This window comes from Falco naumanni, chromosome 7 (genome assembly GCF_017639655.2).
Source record: "Falco naumanni isolate bFalNau1 chromosome 7, bFalNau1.pat, whole genome shotgun sequence".
Lineage (NCBI taxonomy): Eukaryota > Metazoa > Chordata > Aves > Falconiformes > Falconidae > Falco > Falco naumanni.
Window position 1 is genome coordinate 14056999 of NC_054060.1, and position 18335 is coordinate 14075333.

Below are 18335 nucleotides of genomic sequence, written 5' to 3' on the forward strand. Positions count from 1 at the left end.
TATTCCATTCCTCTTTTAGCCATACACTTCCATAAACGCTGACAAGTCAGAAGCTATGATAAATAGCTTTCAGCTCCGCAATTTAAATCGCTGCTGCATTTACAGCAAAACTCCAGCAGATGGCAAAATGATCCACTTTATTTTTCAACTGACTGCGTCTGGTTTGACAGGACTATGAAAACGCAAAGATACTTTTTCTTTCCCAAAGGCCACCAAGATAGTACGCTAAAAATGATCCCGTTTTTCTAGTCAGAATTTGCCATATTAATTCATCACCCTGCATGCCCTAGTCCAAGGAGGTTAAATTTGATGGCTACTGCGTTAGGCACAAACGCTGCCCCTCTGCTACACTCACTATTGCTAGTGTTGCTTTTTTTCCTCAGTTTAAAACACACCATGTCAAGACACATGGTGCATGGATTTCTTTTGTATAAGAACTGTAAGGTATACGTGCCAACAGTCAATAATGTTTCAACAGTATTTCAGAAATAGTTGACATAGGTGACCAATCCTTCTTTTGGCTGTTATTGTCAGGACTCAGACATTATAAAAACGAGTTTGTATGTCATGTGCCTAAACAGACAAGCTGCAAGATTGATTCATTCCCACATGTAACAACATGAATTTCTGTGACTGTCGCAGTGCTCTGCACGTCTGGGTTTTCCTCTTCGTGGCTCTGGAAGTGCCGCACATGCAGCTATCAGATACCCCCACAAAACTAGTAAGTGATACCGACCCAAATCACAGCCTAGTGGACCCCGCCGGCCCCTGGGGGACCACGCTCCTGTCCTAAGGCCTCCAGTCACCTGCGCCGCCCCTCAGCTGCCCGCGCTGCCCCTCAGCCGCCCCTCGGCCGGCCGCCCCGCCCCTCGGCCGGCCGCCCCGCCCCTCGGCCGGCCGCCCCGCCCCTCGGCCGGCCGCCCCCGCCCCTCGGCCGGCCGCCCCGCCCCTCGGCCGGCCGCCCCGCCCCTCGGCCGGCCGCCCCGCCCCTCGGCCGGCCGCCCCGCCCCTCGGCCGCCCCTCAGCCGCCCGCCCCGCCCCTCAGCCGCCCCTCAGCCGCCCGCCCCGCCCCTCGGCCGCCCGCCCCGCCCCTCAGCCGCCGGGCCGCAACAGCCTCGCCGCCCGCTCGCGAGCCTGCGCGAGGCGGAGGCGCATGCGCGGCGCGGGGCCGGCGAGCGGCTGACGTCGGGTCTCGCGGCGGGGGTTCGCGTGCCGCCGGCGGACGGAGCGGCCCGGCCCGGCCCCGCAGGGCGGTGATGGCGGCCGCCGGGGGGTGGTGCGGCTGCGCCCCGCCGAGACACCCGCCGAGACGCCCGCCGCCGCCGCCACTGCTGCCGCCGCCGCCGTGGAGGCTGGCGCGGTGCTGCAGCGGGAGCCGCTGTACAACTGGCAGGCCACCAAGGGCTCGCTGCGGGAGCGCTTCGCCTTCCTCTTCTCCAACGAGCTCCTCAGCGACGTGCACTTCGTGGTGGGCAAGGGCAGCCCCCGCGGCGGGGGTGGGGGGGGCGCCCCCCGGGCCGGGCCAGCAGCGCATCCCCGCCCACCGCTTCGTCCTGGCGGCCGGCAGCGCTGTCTTCGACGCGATGTTCAACGGCGGCATGGCCACCACCTCGGCCGAGATCGAGCTGCCCGACGTGGAGCCCGCCGCCTTCTTGGCGCTGCTGAGGTCCGGCCGCGGCGGGGCGGGGGCGGCCCCGGGCGCGGTGGGGGCTGCGGGGCGGGCGGGCGGCCCCGGGCGCGGTGAGGGCTGCGGGGCGGGCGGGCGGCCCCGGGCGCGGTGGGGGCTGCGGGGCGGGCGTGTCCTCCCGCCGCCCTCGGCCGCCGGAGTCATCTCCCCGCTCCGCGCCGCCGGCTGCCCTCCCCGCGGAGCCCTGCCGTGCCCCGGGCCGGTGGAGGGAGATGCAGCGCAGAGGCGCGGGCGCCCCGCGGGCTGGACCGCAAGGTCACGCCGCCCGCCAGCACCGCTTGGCTCCGTCTTGCTCTTCCCTCTGCATCCTCTTCCCGGGAGAAGTGACCTCATTCTAGGCAGCGCATTGTCCACTCAGAAAAGTTCTCTGCTGGTGGTAGGTGGCTGGTCTGGCTGTTTGATTCCTCTCTTTTTTTTTTTTTTTTTTAATTTTAAAGTAAGATGAAGGGAATGCGTGGTCCCTGTGAGTGTTGCAACTACCCGTCCTTCGTCTGGTCATGGCTAAGAAGGGGCAGAGGCTGTCGTACCAACCTTTTCGTTTCATTTGCTACTTACTTTGAAATTTTATTCATCCACTTTTCTTTTTCAGCGGTAGTAATAAATTGTTATATCTTTTCACTAGCATAATACCCGTTGTAATCACACTTATTTCAGATGCTTTTGGGTGTAGAGGGGACAGTAGTAACTAACTGATTTCTAAACTCAAACCACCCAAGTGAGACCATGAGTGCAGTGATGGCAAAAAGCATGTAAAATAGGTTAGTGATTTCTAATTTGGGCAGAACAGGATCTGCCGGTTCTCATGCTCACAGAACTGAGTTTATTTGCCGTTTGCCAATTCTCTTGCTAACGGAACAGATGAGTATATCTACCATTTCTTTTTATACAGTCTAGTAAATAAAATTTATGGTGTTTATGGAAACAATTACTGACAGTTTCTTTGTGCGTCAGGCTGTGGTGTGATAAATACAACTGAACTGCTTAACCTTTTTTCCCAAAGAAACTCTTCTGCTAGGTAAAACCTATATAAAATATATGAAACAGATTTCTTTAATGAACATTTGGGAAGCAAGTAATAATGTTGCCTGGAAATAAATATGTAGTGTCTCCAAGATTTCTGTAATGGAAAAAGCTCCAAAGTCATAGCAACTTTCTTTTTGTTTTGAGGCCTGACAGGTAAGAACAGTGAGAGGAAGAGTCACATAGTCCTTTTAGTAATCATGGACACAGGAGCTGCAGCAACCAAATTAAAAAAAAAAAATCCCAGCAAACCACCAGGCAGCAGCAATATCTCTCTGTTGCTGTTAGCAAATGAACTGTGTTTATTTTGCGCATTCTTAGTGAAGAATGAGTGGCAAGGTGAAAAGTTTCTGTAGCAGAGTGGGAGACAGTGGGTAAGTGTGTCTCAAGCTAAATAGTTTCCCAGGTTAAAAGTAAATGTGCACATATATGTGTTTATATATATGTGGAAAAAACACTGGTGAAAGTGGATATGGTGGGAGAAAAAGGTTGTCTGGATAAAAATATAAACACGGAAACGGGAGAGTTCTAAGCAAAGATAAGAAGGTGGTATTTGAAAGCTGTAGAAATGAATGAAGAGATGTTAGAAGCAAACAAAAGCCATCTTGTGCTGGTAGAGCTGCTAGTACGTAACGGCCAGGGGACTTACGTAAGTAAACTGATTGTACTTGTATCTTGTCTAAATATCACCAGACTGATGAACTGTTGAAACATCTCAGGTTTGATGTCTTCTTTCGTAGGAAATACATGGCAGCTTTATAGAACATTCTTCCACATTCCATATTTTGAGCCTATATTGGCATAAATATACATTGCAACGCCCTGTTAAAAACATATCTGAGGAGAACTTCCTCATTACATACCAGTACTGGATGACTTCATGCTTGTATACACTGTCCTGAAAGTATACCAACTGTAAGACAACCTGTTATTTTTTTCCTGGTGTTGGCCAGAGGAGGCAAGACTTACAACTTGCACTGTTGGGTCTTTTTTGTCTGTCACTAGTAAATTGTCAGATAGTGATGGTTGCTTTTTATAGGACCTGTCTTTAATCTTTGTAAAGACCAGTTTGAAGTGTGTTGGCTAGAAATTAAGGTGGCATATTTGAATATACTTAGCAAATGAACGTCAAGGTAAAGGAAATGTTTAAGTGATACAAAAAATTTAGGGATATTTTACCCATTATTTAGTGTTCCACAGCTTGTTCCAGTTTTGTTTACTTATGTGTTTTGTTAGGTACTATCTGTAGTTGACATGTTTCATAAAGATCTACTTTATGAAATCTACTATTATCTTCATAAAGATTACTTTACAACAAATGCTGCTTGTAAATTAAAGTCAAAAGACAAGATTTTTTTGATGAAAATTTCTCTGATTCTCTTAAAAATTCATTTCGTCTGTATCTGTCTGGGACCAAGTGTCATTTCTCTGTCCTGTGATGTAAACTTTTATCAGTGTTAGCATTTTGTCACAAAACAGATGGTAATTCAAGAATTATTTATAAGGAAGAAAAAGGTAGTTAGAACAATTTAAACATCTGATAGTCACCAAGGTAGCGTGACATCTTTTTTTAATTATTTTTCTTTTGGATCTATTCGTACACAATTTAAAATGGGCTACAGTTGCTACTTTTTTTCTGACAGAGGACTCTAATAAATTTCTAGAGTTAAGGTATTTTAAAATAATGGACTGAGTCTTTGATAGTACCACTGTAATTCTCATTTCAGGGTTTCTTTGTTTTTTTTTTTTCCCCTCACCTAGAGAAAGGTGGGTAGTTGTGCTTGTCTGTGTACTAAAATCTTAACTGGAAAGATGGCTGAAGGGGAGCCTTTTAAAATTGGCTGGGGAAGGTGAGAGAACTTTTAGGAACAGTTGGTTGAGCTCAAAGGCTTAGAAATGACTGTGTTGTGTGTTTTGGCTTATCATCCAGTATTCCTCTTGCCTTAAGAGTTTTAGAACCTGAGACACAGGAGTTTTTTATAAGCAGCTTACTACCTCAGCAGTTTGACAGGTAAATCCTTAAGAGCTGAGATAGTATCAGTCACAAAGTCAGAATCTGCTTCCCAATTAAAGCTTTTTTTTGTACGTTTATAAATGTGCAAATTGAATAGCAATGATCAAGGAAATTAAATTTCTTAGTAGAATTCTGCTTTCAGTTTTCATTTTGTTGTTTTTAAATTAGATTTTTAAAAATTTCATTCACATTTAACAGTATGTTAACTTGTCCTTTGATCATAGTATAAAGGAAAGTGACGACATCACACAGATTTACCAGTCTTCCAAACGTCTTTGCAAAGGACTTTGGCAAGCAGTACATAAAGGGGTCCAGTCATGACTAACTGGAAAAAGATTCCTATGTGCTTTTATAATGGTGAAAATATTTCAGCTGTTGGGAAGATGCTAAGACTAGGGGAGAAAGAAGCGCTAACCTGAGAGTAAAGAAAAGTGGCATAAAATGTATGGGAGACTTATGTAAAGTGAGTGATCGAGTGGTCACTTGGAAAAAATGTTTTGGTCGCTACAAGTGTTCTTCCACTGTGCACATACACACACCCACACACACACAGACCCCCATCCTGGATGACAGTAAAATTAACCGGTGTCTAAATAGGTTGTTTCTGTAAGTCTCTCAAAGAGGAATAGAGGAGGGAAGAAGGCAAGGGGGAGGGGTAAGTGATCTTGAGCCCCACTGATTTAAGTGAAGGAAAAATAGTGGTGTAAACATAAAGGTGTGCTGGTTCAGGCATGCCACAAATAGAGTTAACAGTGAGACAGAGTTCTTGGCACGTGAGCAGAGGGATTTTTAGGCAGAAGAGAGTTCCTCTTCTATGAGTACATGAATGCATCATTATCATCTATCTGTATACTTACAGGAAATGGGATTATACAGCATCCTAGAGCAATGTACTTTATTACCATATTTCATGGTTTTTACGGCTACCTTTTAACTTTGCAAATTCACACTTTTTTTTGTATTTGCAAAAGAATACTGTTTGGCTTTGAAAATCCCAGAAAAGTATTGGTGTTGTCAAAAACTGTAAATAGTAAATACAAAAAAATGACAGTGTGACTATCTTAATGTATTTGGACACTTCTTGTCATGAGTTTTCTCAGTTTGAGTATGTAACTGTGAGTTCTTATGCCCCACTGACGATGGATGTCTAGAAACAGATAATGAGGTCAATAGTGCCCAGTAACTCCATGCAACACACCATCTCTCCTGTCCTGAGTAATTATCATAACAGATGGAGCCCAAAGTCATAGACCAAATGAACTCAATGAATGTTTTATGGATATTTATGTACATTTTACAGGCGTTTTACGTGGGGAGAGGTGGTTGATGAGGATATCTTGCGATAGTGTGGGACCTGAACATGACGTAACTGGTATGCAATAAGGGTTGGAGAATGTACTGGGTTTGGCTGGGATAAAGTTAAATTCTTCATAGTAGCTTGTACAGGCCTATGTTTTGGATTTGCACTGAAAATAGTGTTGATACCTTTCTGATGTTTTGGTTACTGTTTTGAGATGCTGTACAAACTTTTGTCAGAACTTTCATTGCTTAAGTCCTGTTAGTTTGTCATGGATGCATTTTAGGTTGGGGAGTGTCTCTTAATGTATATCTAGCCATATGGCAGGGGAGGGATTGAGCATAGAGCCTCAAGTGTGTCCTTCATAGGATGAAAAAACATCTAGTAGCTCTTAGATCTCACATGAATGAAAAACCTGTATATGTCCCATTGCCACATTTGACTTCCTGTCATTTGGCCATGTAATTTTTTTTTGATCATGTGAGGAAAAAATTGCAAAATTTTTGGGAAAGCAAGGATCAGAAAAGCGCAGCTTGGAACTGCAGCCTGGTTCTTAAGAAGGTGTAGCAGAAAGTGAACCACAAGCCAGATAAGCTTCTCTGGTGTGTCAGTTCATTGGCTTCAGATTGAACCAACTTAAGGAATAAAATCAAGATCATAGTCCAAAAACAACTTGATGATTATTTTGTTTTTAATTAAGTAAAATTTGTAATGTAATTTGCATGATAGTGCTGGGGTTTTTTACAGCCTGTTAATGTTCAGCTCCTGTGTGATTTGGTCTTCAAGCTCCTAAAAAGTCATACGAGGAAGGTTAGGGCATTTAAAACAGATTTTTCTAAATCTCAAAAGCAAAATCTAATAGCACTATCTTAGTGCTTTAATGAACAACTTGCCAGTTTGGTATACAAACTTGTGTACTTGTGCTTCTGTACTTGTGAGATTTCAGGTTTTTAAAAGTAAATTTGTCACTGATTTTGACCTGCAAAGGCAGCCCATCATTCTCATCAACAGATAATTCATAGCTTTCATAAATCAGTTCTAAAAGAACTGTATGAAGCTTTTACTAAAAAAAGCTGGCATTTAATTAAACTTTCTTTCTCAAAGCTGTTTGATGTAAATCCAATTTAAAGAATTAATCTAGAATATCACATTTTCTAAGTGATGTGAGAGCTGACTGTTTGAATAGATTGGATTATTGTCATGGTAAATATGTACCTGTTGGTAAGTGGCAGCAAATTTAATATTGAATGCCATATTTAGTTGTGTTAGCACTTACTGAGAATTAGAATTATTTTTGGAGTATAAGAAATACAGTAAAGAACTTCAGTTGAGGCTTTAATTCTTGGTTTCTATTACTTGGATCTCCCCGTTGTTTGAGTCTGTTACTTCCACAGGTTTCTTCTGTTAAATACAAACTTCATATTATTACATTTTAAAACCCTTCTAAACACGCCTTTTTCATCTCTGTTGCTTGCCATTCGTTTCCAGGAGGTTCTGAACAAAAAATTTTAAGAAATACGAAGGAAAGGCTTGGTCTTCATTGTGGAATTCCCGCATTTGCTAATGTGCCCTGGTGTATTATGTTTAATCGTGTGTGTGTTGAGGACAAATGTATTTTTGTAAATCACAGGCTATTCTTGATTATTATCTGAAAAACTGTTGAAATGTGGCGAAGATTATCTTCAATGTCACCTGTAAGAAAAGTTATTTTTAAAAAGTCATCTTTTTCCATACAGAACATTAAAATAAATCTTATCTTCTCTGGTCTCAAATAACAGCTGTTCAGGAAACAGGCTTTTTTCCCTGGTTTTGGTGGAGGCTTCTATCTTTTGGTTCTCAGCTTATGCTAAAATTGCAGCTAATCGTCTAGCCTCAAACAGTGGAGGCAAGCCAGAATGTCTTGCTATGGCAGGAATAGAAGCGTCAAGGTCATCTGCTAGTATATTGCTCCCTTTTCTCTGTCCTCTGAACACTACAGAATGGTAACTTTGACTTGTTGTCACAGTATAAGTCATTGACACTGTTCTCCTTGTGGCGGGGAAGCTAGTGTGCAGTCAGTAAATTAAGTTCAGTAATACAGCCGTAGAGGGTTACGTATTGATATTTAGAAGTGCAGCCCTTCTAGTGAATCAAAAGAGTATGCATTCATATGTTAAGTAATTCTGCAGCTCAGCTGTTGTTTACAGTTTGGTAGCTATGTATAACTAGTACAGCCAGATCAGTCTTAAGGAGTAATACATAATTAAAACAAATGTATACCATTAGGTTAACGTAGTAGCCTTTCTTCAACCCTTTACCTAGCTTATTAATTTGTAAAAATGCTACATGGTCAGCTGGTGCATGTTCACAGTGCAAATCTTTGACCTGTTTGCTGTATGCAAAGAGACAGTTATGTGGTGCTTGAGTGCCCTCCTCAAGATATGTTTTGTTTTGTGTGTTGATTTCTAGGTTTCTTTACTCAGATGAAGTTCAAATTGGTCCAGAAACAGTCATGACTACTTTATACACTGCTAAAAAGTATGCAGTCCCAGCCCTGGAAGCACATTGTGTGGATTTTCTAACGAAGCACCTCCGAGCAGATAATGCCTTTATGCTGCTTACTCAAGTAGGTAAATTTAAGCTTAGTTTTTATTTACTAGGAAAATCTGTATTTGGTGGGAAATTACTTCACAGTGGGTTTGCTATCACATAGTCTCATTTATGTAGGAAAATGTCTTGTTGGTCTGTTAGCATTTTTACAGACTCAGCTTCTTAATGTGGAGGAAAGGGGTTTTTTTTCCTTTCTCTCTCTCCTTTTTTTCCATATGCAATGGACTGGGCCATTTCAAGTGGAGCCAGTTTATTCTACAGTGTATTTGCATGAATCTCTTAACTTTTTTATTAAGACTGTGCTTCAGTTCACTACAGTGGACTTGATGCGTACTTTTTTTTTTAGTTATATTGCCAATATTAAACTATAAGCATGAAGGAAAATTTGCATTTAGTAAGTTCTCCTTATGTACTGCTTTGAAAATTTAAGTGCTCTTTAAGGTATAAACACAAAGAGTACCTAAACAAATCAACCTATTTTAATTTGGATCTATACTAGAGTAAAAATACTTGCTTTTTAAGGTAAGTGGTTTGTCAATTTATGCTTAAGATGTGTTTCTTTACCTTTTTAGGCTCGTTTGTTCGACGAACCTCAGCTCGCTAGTCTTTGTCTTGACACAATAGACAAAAGTACTATGGATGCAATAAGTGCAGAAGGCTTTACTGATATTGATATAGGTAAGCATTAAATTCTGAAGGGAATTGTAGGACATGAGAAGGCTTTTGTTACAGTAACCTGGGGTAGTTCACCTTGCCTAGCCAAGTATGTAGGGTCCCAAGCACATCTTACCCCCTTGTTGTGGTAGCGTTGGGTGGTTTGCTTTCCCCCTCCTCTGCACCCACCTTTGCACGGGCACCAATGTGACAGCCAGCTGTGGATCTCAGGATTAAAACAGCACCTGCATTACATCAGTGAGTTTGCTAATGAGCAAAATAGTACATTGCATATGTATGATATGTTAATCAGTGCAGGTTTGATTACCCACCCCTGCACTGCTTTCCTTTGAGCTTTGCTCCCGAGCAGGGTTCCATTGCGTTGGGGTCCCATTTGATTAATGGCAGTGTCCGGAGGCTCCCACTGTGGTAACATTACACTTTCACTAAAGCCAGAGCTTTCACTTGCTGAGTGTTGTGCCTCCTCCCTGAGGGATCCACACCTGCTTTTCATGTGTAATGGGAATCACTGTTTTGTTGCTGCATGGTACTTCTCTATTCAGAGTTGCACCCATCAGGTACAACTTATGAAATCTGCTTAAAAGAAATAAATATCTAAACTGCTGGTTTCTATGTTTTCCCTTGTATGAAAAGCTAGCAGTTGTAAATTTGCATACTTAATTTGAGTGCTACTATATGTTTCTAAGGTTTTACTCAATTCAGCTAGACTGTGTGAAAAACTCAGACTGAAGGAAGGTATTCCAGCTGCTTAAAGTTTCTTTACTTAAGTAAAGTCATCGTTAACTTGTGTTCAGTGAGATTTGTACCAAGACTATGAGTGTTCATCTCTACTCTTGATAAGTCCCAATCTGTTTTGACTTTCCAATATGATATTTTCTTTGATTGTAATCATGCCTTGCTTAAATTCAGGGCATATAAAAATTCCGAAAGACAACAGAAGATTCAGAATATGAAAGCACGTCTTTTTTCAGGCTTGTGTTCTGTGATAATCTTTTCATACTTGTTACTCATAAAATGCTGGAAGAAGTAAGAAATACAAGAAAATTTGCTTTTGCAAAACACGTGAGAGTACCTTGCCTCACATCCTGTGTTTCACCTTCAGGCTTTGTGGGTGGCAAATACGTCAATGTTTAAGATGACTTTCATGCGTCTTTAAACTGGTTTTGTGTGCACCACTGCTGCTTGTGTCTGTAGTTAATCCAGAATGACAGGTGGCTACTCGGATGAGAATATGAGTGTCATTATGATCAACTTGCTTTTTCAGTAGTGTGCATTCACCGCTTGGTCACTTCCAGTTTTGATCTTGCCTTAGCTGTAGAAATTGTTTAGGATACTGATTGTCATTGCATAGATTATATATAGTAACACACTTAGGAGTCAGGAAGGAAGTTCATATGCTGCCTTCCTAGCAGGAAAATTATTTTTTTTACTTTGGAATCTGTACACCGTTGGGAGATTTCTTTATACATAAGTTATCTTTGATGTCTTATTACCAATGTTCTTAGTGTTTATTTAACATTTCAAGCTTACTTCATGTGCAGCAGTTACGGGTTTGGTTGAAAACTGACCTAAATCTGTTAACTTTTTTTTTTCTTCAGACACATTATGTGCAGTTCTAGAAAGAGATACCCTTAGTATTCGAGAAAGTAGACTCTTCGGAGCTGTTGTTCGCTGGGCAGAAGCAGAATGTCAAAGACAACAACTGCCTCCGACATTTGGAAACAAACAAAAAGTCCTTGGAAGAGCTCTTTCCTTAATCCGTTTTCCATTAATGACTATTGAAGAGTTTGCAGCAGGTGGGTTTTGGGGCTCTTTTTCTTAATGTTAGATGATATCTCTGCGATGTTTGCTTGTGAGTGTTTAGATGCTTAACACGCTATTCTGTTATTAATACTGTACTAATAAAATATGTGATTTCCAACATGCTTTCATTTGTGTAATGTTATTGTCATCTTCAGTTTGCAAATATGTGTGGTTTAAATAAAACAGTCAAAGTAATTCTTTGAATCATCTTAGAAGTTTTTTCTTTTCACAGGTCCTGCTCAATCTGGAATTTTGTCAGATAGGGAAGTAGTAAATCTCTTTCTGCATTTTACTGTCAATCCTAAACCTAAAGTAGATTATATTGACCGACCAAGATGTTGCCTTAGAGGAAAAGAATGCAGCATTAACAGGTTCCAGCAAGTGGAGAGTCGCTGGGGCTATAGTGGAACAAGTGATCGAATTAGGTATGGCTTTTGAAACTATCAGGAGGAGAAAGAGAGAACTGTGTGGGAAGAAACAAACAAATTTCTCAACTTCTTGGCATAAGATACAGTAACAATCATGCTGATTCTGTTTGGGCATGTTTGATCTTTTCTGTATTTTTAAAAATAACTTCAGCTGTTGTGCACATAAAGTAGAAAGCAGCAAAGAACGAAGTCCTGGAGGATTGGGTGTATTCTAGTGTGATTAGGTGTTAGCTGCATATTTCTTTTAAAAATACCAAGTCTTGATCTGTTTTTATTTCAGAGATATTAAAAAGAATCTGTTCATTTTTTGTTTAGTCATACTGAGTATCTTGGGGTAGTTAGCAAAGCTTTAACCTATAAAGTTGATACCTTACAATGTATTTTTTACTATTGAAATCTAAATAGAAAGTGTTATTGAAGAAAAAAAAGTCATTTTTAGTTTACTTCCCTACTCTTCAGTGGGAGTCTTTTTTGTACTTAACTGGAAATAAGATAATGCACCTATCACAGTTGTATAAATTCCTTTCTTGGCTTGTGTCTTACTAGGTTCACAGTTAATAGAAGAATTTCCATAGTGGGATTCGGATTATACGGATCTATTCATGGACCCACAGACTATCAAGTTAACATACAGGTATAGTATAGCCTATTTAAATAGGCTTATGCAAAAACTACACTTGTAGTACTTGCAAAAGGTTTAGTGTGTATTTGGGTAAGAGCAGCTGATAGCCCAGAAATCTAATCTGTGGTTTTCCCCCAACAGTGATCATAAGCAGATGACTAGGGAAATGTAAGAACAATATGAAACTCTTCTCCCTTTCTGCTGTATTCCTCTGTCCTTCAATCATTTTCAGTATATGTGTTTCCTGAGACAGATTATTTTCTCTATTTAGTAGCTCCTGGTGAAGCTTTCCTCAGGATACTTGCCCAGTCTAACCTTGAATTCCTGTAAGGTTTCTGCAGAGGAATTTCATAGCTTTGTAATGTGTTCAGTTGTGCACAAAGTCTGTCCGTTAATAAAAGTTTCTAGTAAGTAAGGAAAGAGATCCTGGATTTGTCCAACAGCTCTCTGAAATCAGTGACATAACATGTAGTGACTGCTAAAAAAGCTGCTGTGTCATCAGGAAGATACTGAAAACAAGGTAAAAGGTGACATTGTGTTGCTGTATGAAAGCAAGGTATGCCCGCATCTTGAGTAATTTGTGCAGTTCCCAGTTTCACACAGTAGAAGTGGAAGGTAGAGTAAAGGGTAACTAAAATGATTAAAGGGATAGAGCTGCTTCCTTATGAGGGGAGTCCAAAAAGGCTAGGACTCTTCGGTTTCTGGAGGAGAAGGCTATGGGGAAGTGTGAGCAATGCTGCTAAAATCATGAGGGCAGTGGATAAGGTAAATGCAGAACTGTTTGTTAGTTCACCAAACCCCAGAATATAACCAGGAGATTCTTCCTGATACTAGCAGAAGATCAAAACAGATCAGGGTATTTTTTTAATGCAGAGGATACTAACATACTGCCTCAGGAAGCAGATACGCTGTTTGGAATTTGGTGGTGTTTGAACATGTTCATTCATCAACAGCAGATCCATTAGAAGATTCCAGAAGGAACAGAAGGGGGATGTACACTGTAGCACCCCTAGTAGACCAGATGTGGGTGCTGGGGCAATGGACAGCAGAGTCCAGACTTCTGTTCTTACCCTCAGCAGCATGTCCTCTTGCTGCTTTTGGAGCGCACTGGACCATTTGTCTGTTCTGGTCGGGTATTCATTACGTTCTTAGTTCTCCTGGTACATGTGCTGGGGCTTAGGGGCTTGTCCTTGCCTAGAGCTTTTGGGGAAAACTGACATCCTATTTGCTACTGATTCAGTCTTAGGCACGAGGTTGTATGTTACTGTTAACTGTAACTACTTCTGTAAAGTTACTTCAGTTTTAGGCTTGCTGAAAACATTGTCCCAGCATGGAAATCTCCCCAGTTTCTTCTGCTGGTAAATGATTTATTTGTGTTGCTGTTCTCCAGGCTCCTATGTGAAGACTATCCTGCTGGTACTCATTTTGTATCTTCATTGCTGTTTAGCCTGCCAGGGAGCGTCTATAAGGCTTTTTTCTACTGCTGTGTTGGAAGAATGATGTAACATTGGTTTTGATGCTTTCAGATAACTGTTTCTAAACCTTCTTTTGGGCTGCCTAATTCTATATTTTACATTTTAACGTGTCAGTTTGACCTATTTTAATCTGTATACAACTTCGTATTTCTAAAGGATGCTCTTTTTTGCTTATGTCCAGTAATAGCCTTTTGCTGATCAGCCATGCCAGCATTTTTCCCCTTTTCTCAAGCCTTTCCTAATAGGTGATATGTACTGATACTGTACTTGGGCATGCAATGTCCTTCAGTAGTCTGCATGCTTCTTACAAGGATTTGATTTCCTTAATTGTTCCTTTTAGCTTCTTTTGAACAAGCTTCCTCATTTTTCTCTTGAAACTTAGCACAGCTGTTACGGATTTGCTTCTGTTGTTCACGTGGGAGCATTGTCTCTAGGTATATAATGGACACTGTTACGTAGTGTTTCCATTATGAAATTTTGAATCTGATCCTGCTCATCACTCAGTACTAAAGCAAGGGTTGCGTTTCTTCCTACTGAGCAATTGGTTAGCAAGCCCATGAAACGGTCAGTGATAGCATCTAAAAATGTCACCCCTGCTTCATGGCTTGATGTGATACTTGCCCGGTCTGAGCGGGTAATTGAATACACCACTAAAATTATATTTCCTGCTCTTGTAGCCTGATTGATCTCTCTTAACGTATTCTGGTCAGGATTGTAGTCTTCTAATATTGTTCCAGCAGTATATATTTTTTCTTTTTTAATACGGAATTTCAGTCCATTTGAATTCTCTTTCTTGCTGAGATCAGTTTTGATTTGATTCTAAGCTTTCTAACAAGGTATTAGCGTTCCATGACTGGCAGAGTTTTATTCTGTGCTGTGTATTTTGTAACCTGGTACTATCACATCGGTATATAAGGTGTGTGGGAAATTTTGTGGAAGAAAGAGTCTGTAACCATTTTGGGGACAGAAATTCCATTGTCTCTATCTGATTTCATAGATGTATAGCATGTGCTGGAACTGCTGTTTCAGGTCATTTCTGGGCATCCTATTTAAATGACAGTTTGTCTTCTGTTTCCTATTTGATGATTACTACTCTCTGACCATCCTGTACTTAAGGGTAGGAATTTTGTGTCTGTCTCTTAAGAAAATAATGCTGTGCCTTTCCTCTTACCTTGTTCCAAACAAAATGTATCTGGAATGAAGTTTTGAAGGAATTGGTTGGCTTTTCCGCATTCCTCAGTTTAAAAACTCACTTTCAGATTCCCTGACTTGAAGTACCATCAGTTTGGTTTTCTTTTTCTAAAACTATACTTCTGTGTAAATGAATAGCATAGTGTACTAGATTGGGTCTTCAGAACAAAAGAGTTGGTACTGAAGATCTAGCTGCTATACTACACATTGTTTGTGCATTTTTACTTTGCATTAACTCTTGTTTGATTCTCTTGGCCAAATTCCTGTTAGCAGATAAGAGCATTTGGTGTGCTCCCTCAGAATGTTTGCTGGGTTTATTCCATCAGAAAATAATGTAGTTCTTAGAAGGCAAACTGAAGCATATTAAGTGGGAATGAAAAAGAGATTCACTTGAAAACAAGCTCCTGATCCATACTGAAAGGCAGATGTACCTTTGTGGTTCAGATAAAGCCATCCATCTTGCACAGTTTCTCTTTATTCTGGAAGTATCCCCAATTCCTGGTGATACTGAAACTTCTTGTCACCATCTTTTCAGATGGGTATTTCAGTCCTGTGTCTTTACTTTTCTTGGACCTGCATCAGTACTAGCAGAGCTTCAGAGAATTAAACATTTAATGCCCATCTTAAAATAGTGATAGTGTGGATTGCAAATACATCTTTTATGTGAAAGGGGCTTAGGACTTCAGCGTTATAACTGTTAATATTGCTATTGATTGTGGCTGGGGGAAAAAATCGGAGCACATTTTGCCTAGAATAGGGCTTCACCTAATTTGTGCACTACTAAAAATTATATGGCAATTTCATAATAAAATACTAAAATTGATGGGATTCTTGTTAGCACAGTGATAATGAGAAATGTTCGTGTTACTCTGAAGCTCTGATATCCATCTTCTGCAGCATGGATCAGGATTGCTACCCAAAATGAAAAATGAGTTATCTGCTATTACTGTATCTTCAATAGTGATTCCTTTTCACCGCTAAAATTGAAGGCAAAAGAAATAATATGTAATGCGAGCATAGTTTTTATTCTGAATATAGAATAGAATTGTATAAAACATAGCAGTGCAAGTTCTTCTAAGAGTGTGTCATTGACTTCTTATATTATCAGTAAAAACTTGTTTTCCAAATTAGCCGCAGCCAGCAAACATCCTTCCCTCATGTGGGCAGTGTAGGTACACAAAGATCAGCAGATCTAAGTACGGGATTACGTGTAGTATGTGGAGGTCAGAAGCTGAAGGTCTAAGCGCTGTTCTTTGTCTCCCAAGCAAAGATCGTATAACCTCGTTGGAGCAGTGTTGAATCTAGCCCACAGATTGGGGCAGCCCGTGTAAAATTTACAAGCCATCATTCAGCACGCTGCTGGGTCAACCCTAATGGTATCGGGAAATTTCACCTACTTCGCAGTTCTGAGATTGCACTATCCTTGCAATTAAACTGGGTGGAGTAGGCAAGTGTTTGCTTGTAATCTAGTTCTAGTATGTGCACGGTAAGAATATTTCTCAAGCTTGTAAACCTAAAAATAATGTTTTGTTTTCATGTTTTTGTACAGATAATTGATTATGAGAAGAATCAAACGCTAGGACAAAACGATACTGGATTTAGTTGTGATGGAACAGCCAGCACGTTCAGAGTTATGTTCAAAGAACCTATAGAGATTTTGCCAACAGTTTGCTACACAGCTTGCGCAACATTGAAAGTAAGAATCCTAACAGTACAAAAGAAAATGTTACTTTGATGCAAGAGTTGCTCTTTTATCTGTCTTGTGATGGGAAAGCGTCTTCTAGGTCTTGAATTTCTTTTAAATTTAGTGCTAATGAAGGATGTAGTTCAAGTCTACAGTAAATTGTACGACTGCTACCTCTCTTCTGTGCCATAGCACAGAATTCATAACTGGATCTGTTGTGCCTTCCGATTTTCTGGCTTGATGTAAGAGTTAGGTTGAGTCGTAATGGAAGTTGCTAGTTTTGTGTGAGCAAAAGCACTATCTAGATTATTTAATCTGGCAGCTCTCTTTCAAAATGTAAGTTGGATTTCTTTTATCAAGGATAGTCTAACCACTAGCTAGAGTCAAGAAAACTGAAAGCTTTTTTTTTCCTCCCCCCCCCAGTCACTTTTTAAATACTGGTGCTGAAATATAGGAAAGAATTATTTGTTCTAGGAAAGTTTCCCCTGAATGTTATGGACGAATTTTATTCAGTGTTTTACAAAAAATCTTCTAATGCCCTTTTAAATATAATTCCCTATACAGAAGTCAAGGTTGAATGGGTTGGGGAAAAAATGTTGCACATGAAAAGAAGCTGAGGCAGGGAACTAGGTAGGAATATAGACAACCTGTAAGATAAAGAGAAATACTAGAAAGTATTTATTCATTACTAGTTGGATAAAATCAAGTGGTTTAAATCTGCTGCCAGATAAACTTTTTTTTGTTATTTAGACATAGGACACTTGCTTCTGTTTGTGATTTTTCTATATAACTTGCATGATGTGGGGTCAGAAATTTTGTACTATTAAAATAATCATAGTAGTGTTTGAACTTCAACATCTTGGGAGTCTTCCTGCCCACTTCCAATCAGTTGTTAATCTCTTCTGATGTTTTTCAGGGTCCTGATTCTCATTATGGAACAAAAGGTTTGAAGAAAGTGATCCATGAATCTCCTACTGCTAGCAAAACATGCTTTGTCTTCTATAGTTCACCCGGTAACAACAATGGTACATCGATAGAAGATGGACAGATACCAGAAATAATATTTTATACATAATTTCACATGATCATCTCAAATGTCAGTATATCAGTGGACTTCAGCTCACTATTGGCAGCAGTTAAAAAATTCTGTGAAATTACATGAATGTGTGAAAACAAAACCAATTTGTTCGAGAGGTACCAGAAAAGCTATTTTCTCTGCATTGTTATTGGCAGGATGTAATATATCTTTTCATGGTCACGTGGAGTAAGTACTCTGTATATTGAAAAGATGGTTTGAAACGGTGTCTTGTGATGGCTCTGTATTTACACCCCTTCATTTCTTGTGTAGTAAAATTCATTTCTTTGGAACTGGAAAATCCTTACTCATTATGAACTTCTTGCATATGTTTTCCCCAACCTGTCTTCAAAGGACAGTAAAGCTGCTGCTGTAGTCCAAGCTTCCACTTTTTTTTCTGCAATGACCTTGGAATCACCTTACGGACATTAATTGCTACTATAGTATTCTGAAGTACGTCAGCAAAGCTGGATTCGCATTGCTATCATCTTGACTTTTGGATGAGCTGTGGAGAATTAATGGACTTAGTACTTCAGAGTGCAGCTGCACTGAAGAAATACAAAGTCAAATTCAGCAACACCCACCTTTCCACAATCTCTTAATTCAGAAGGGCTGTTTTGGAACATAAAGCTGGTTATGGAAATAGCCACTGTATATACATATGTGCCTATAAGAAAATGTATAATGTGAAAATGAGAATACAAGACTTGTAATGATGGTATTTTATCATTGGACATTGTAATACTAAGAAATTGGTATGAACTAAGGATTATTT

General features: G+C 40.5%; 1 protein-coding gene across 1 annotated transcript; it reads left to right on the forward strand.

Annotated features, from left to right (window-relative positions):
* The first annotated feature begins 1138 nt into the window (after positions 1-1138).
* On the forward strand, positions 1139-18326 carry BTBD1 (BTB domain containing 1). The gene is made up of 8 exons (XM_040601690.1): positions 1139-1666; positions 8467-8623; positions 9180-9285; positions 10881-11078; positions 11318-11510; positions 12060-12147; positions 16351-16497; positions 17402-18326. The coding sequence occupies exons 1-8, from the start codon at positions 1257-1259 to the stop codon at positions 17558-17560; spliced, it is 1458 nt and encodes a 485-aa protein (XP_040457624.1). The 5' UTR covers positions 1139-1256; the 3' UTR covers positions 17561-18326.
* The last annotated feature ends 9 nt before the right edge of the window (positions 18327-18335 follow it).

Excerpts from the sequence above, each read along its gene's own strand:
- BTBD1 (XM_040601690.1), top strand. The coding sequence starts at position 1,257 with ATGGCGGCCGCCGGGGGGTGGTGCGGCTGCGCCCCGCCGAGACACCCG. Across the intron at positions 8,624-9,179 it reads CCTTTATGCTGCTTACTCAA|GCTCGTTTGTTCGACGAACC; the intron begins GTAGGTAAATTT and ends TTACCTTTTTAG. Across the intron at positions 16,498-17,401 it reads CAGCTTGCGCAACATTGAAA|GGTCCTGATTCTCATTATGG; the intron begins GTAAGAATCCTA and ends GATGTTTTTCAG.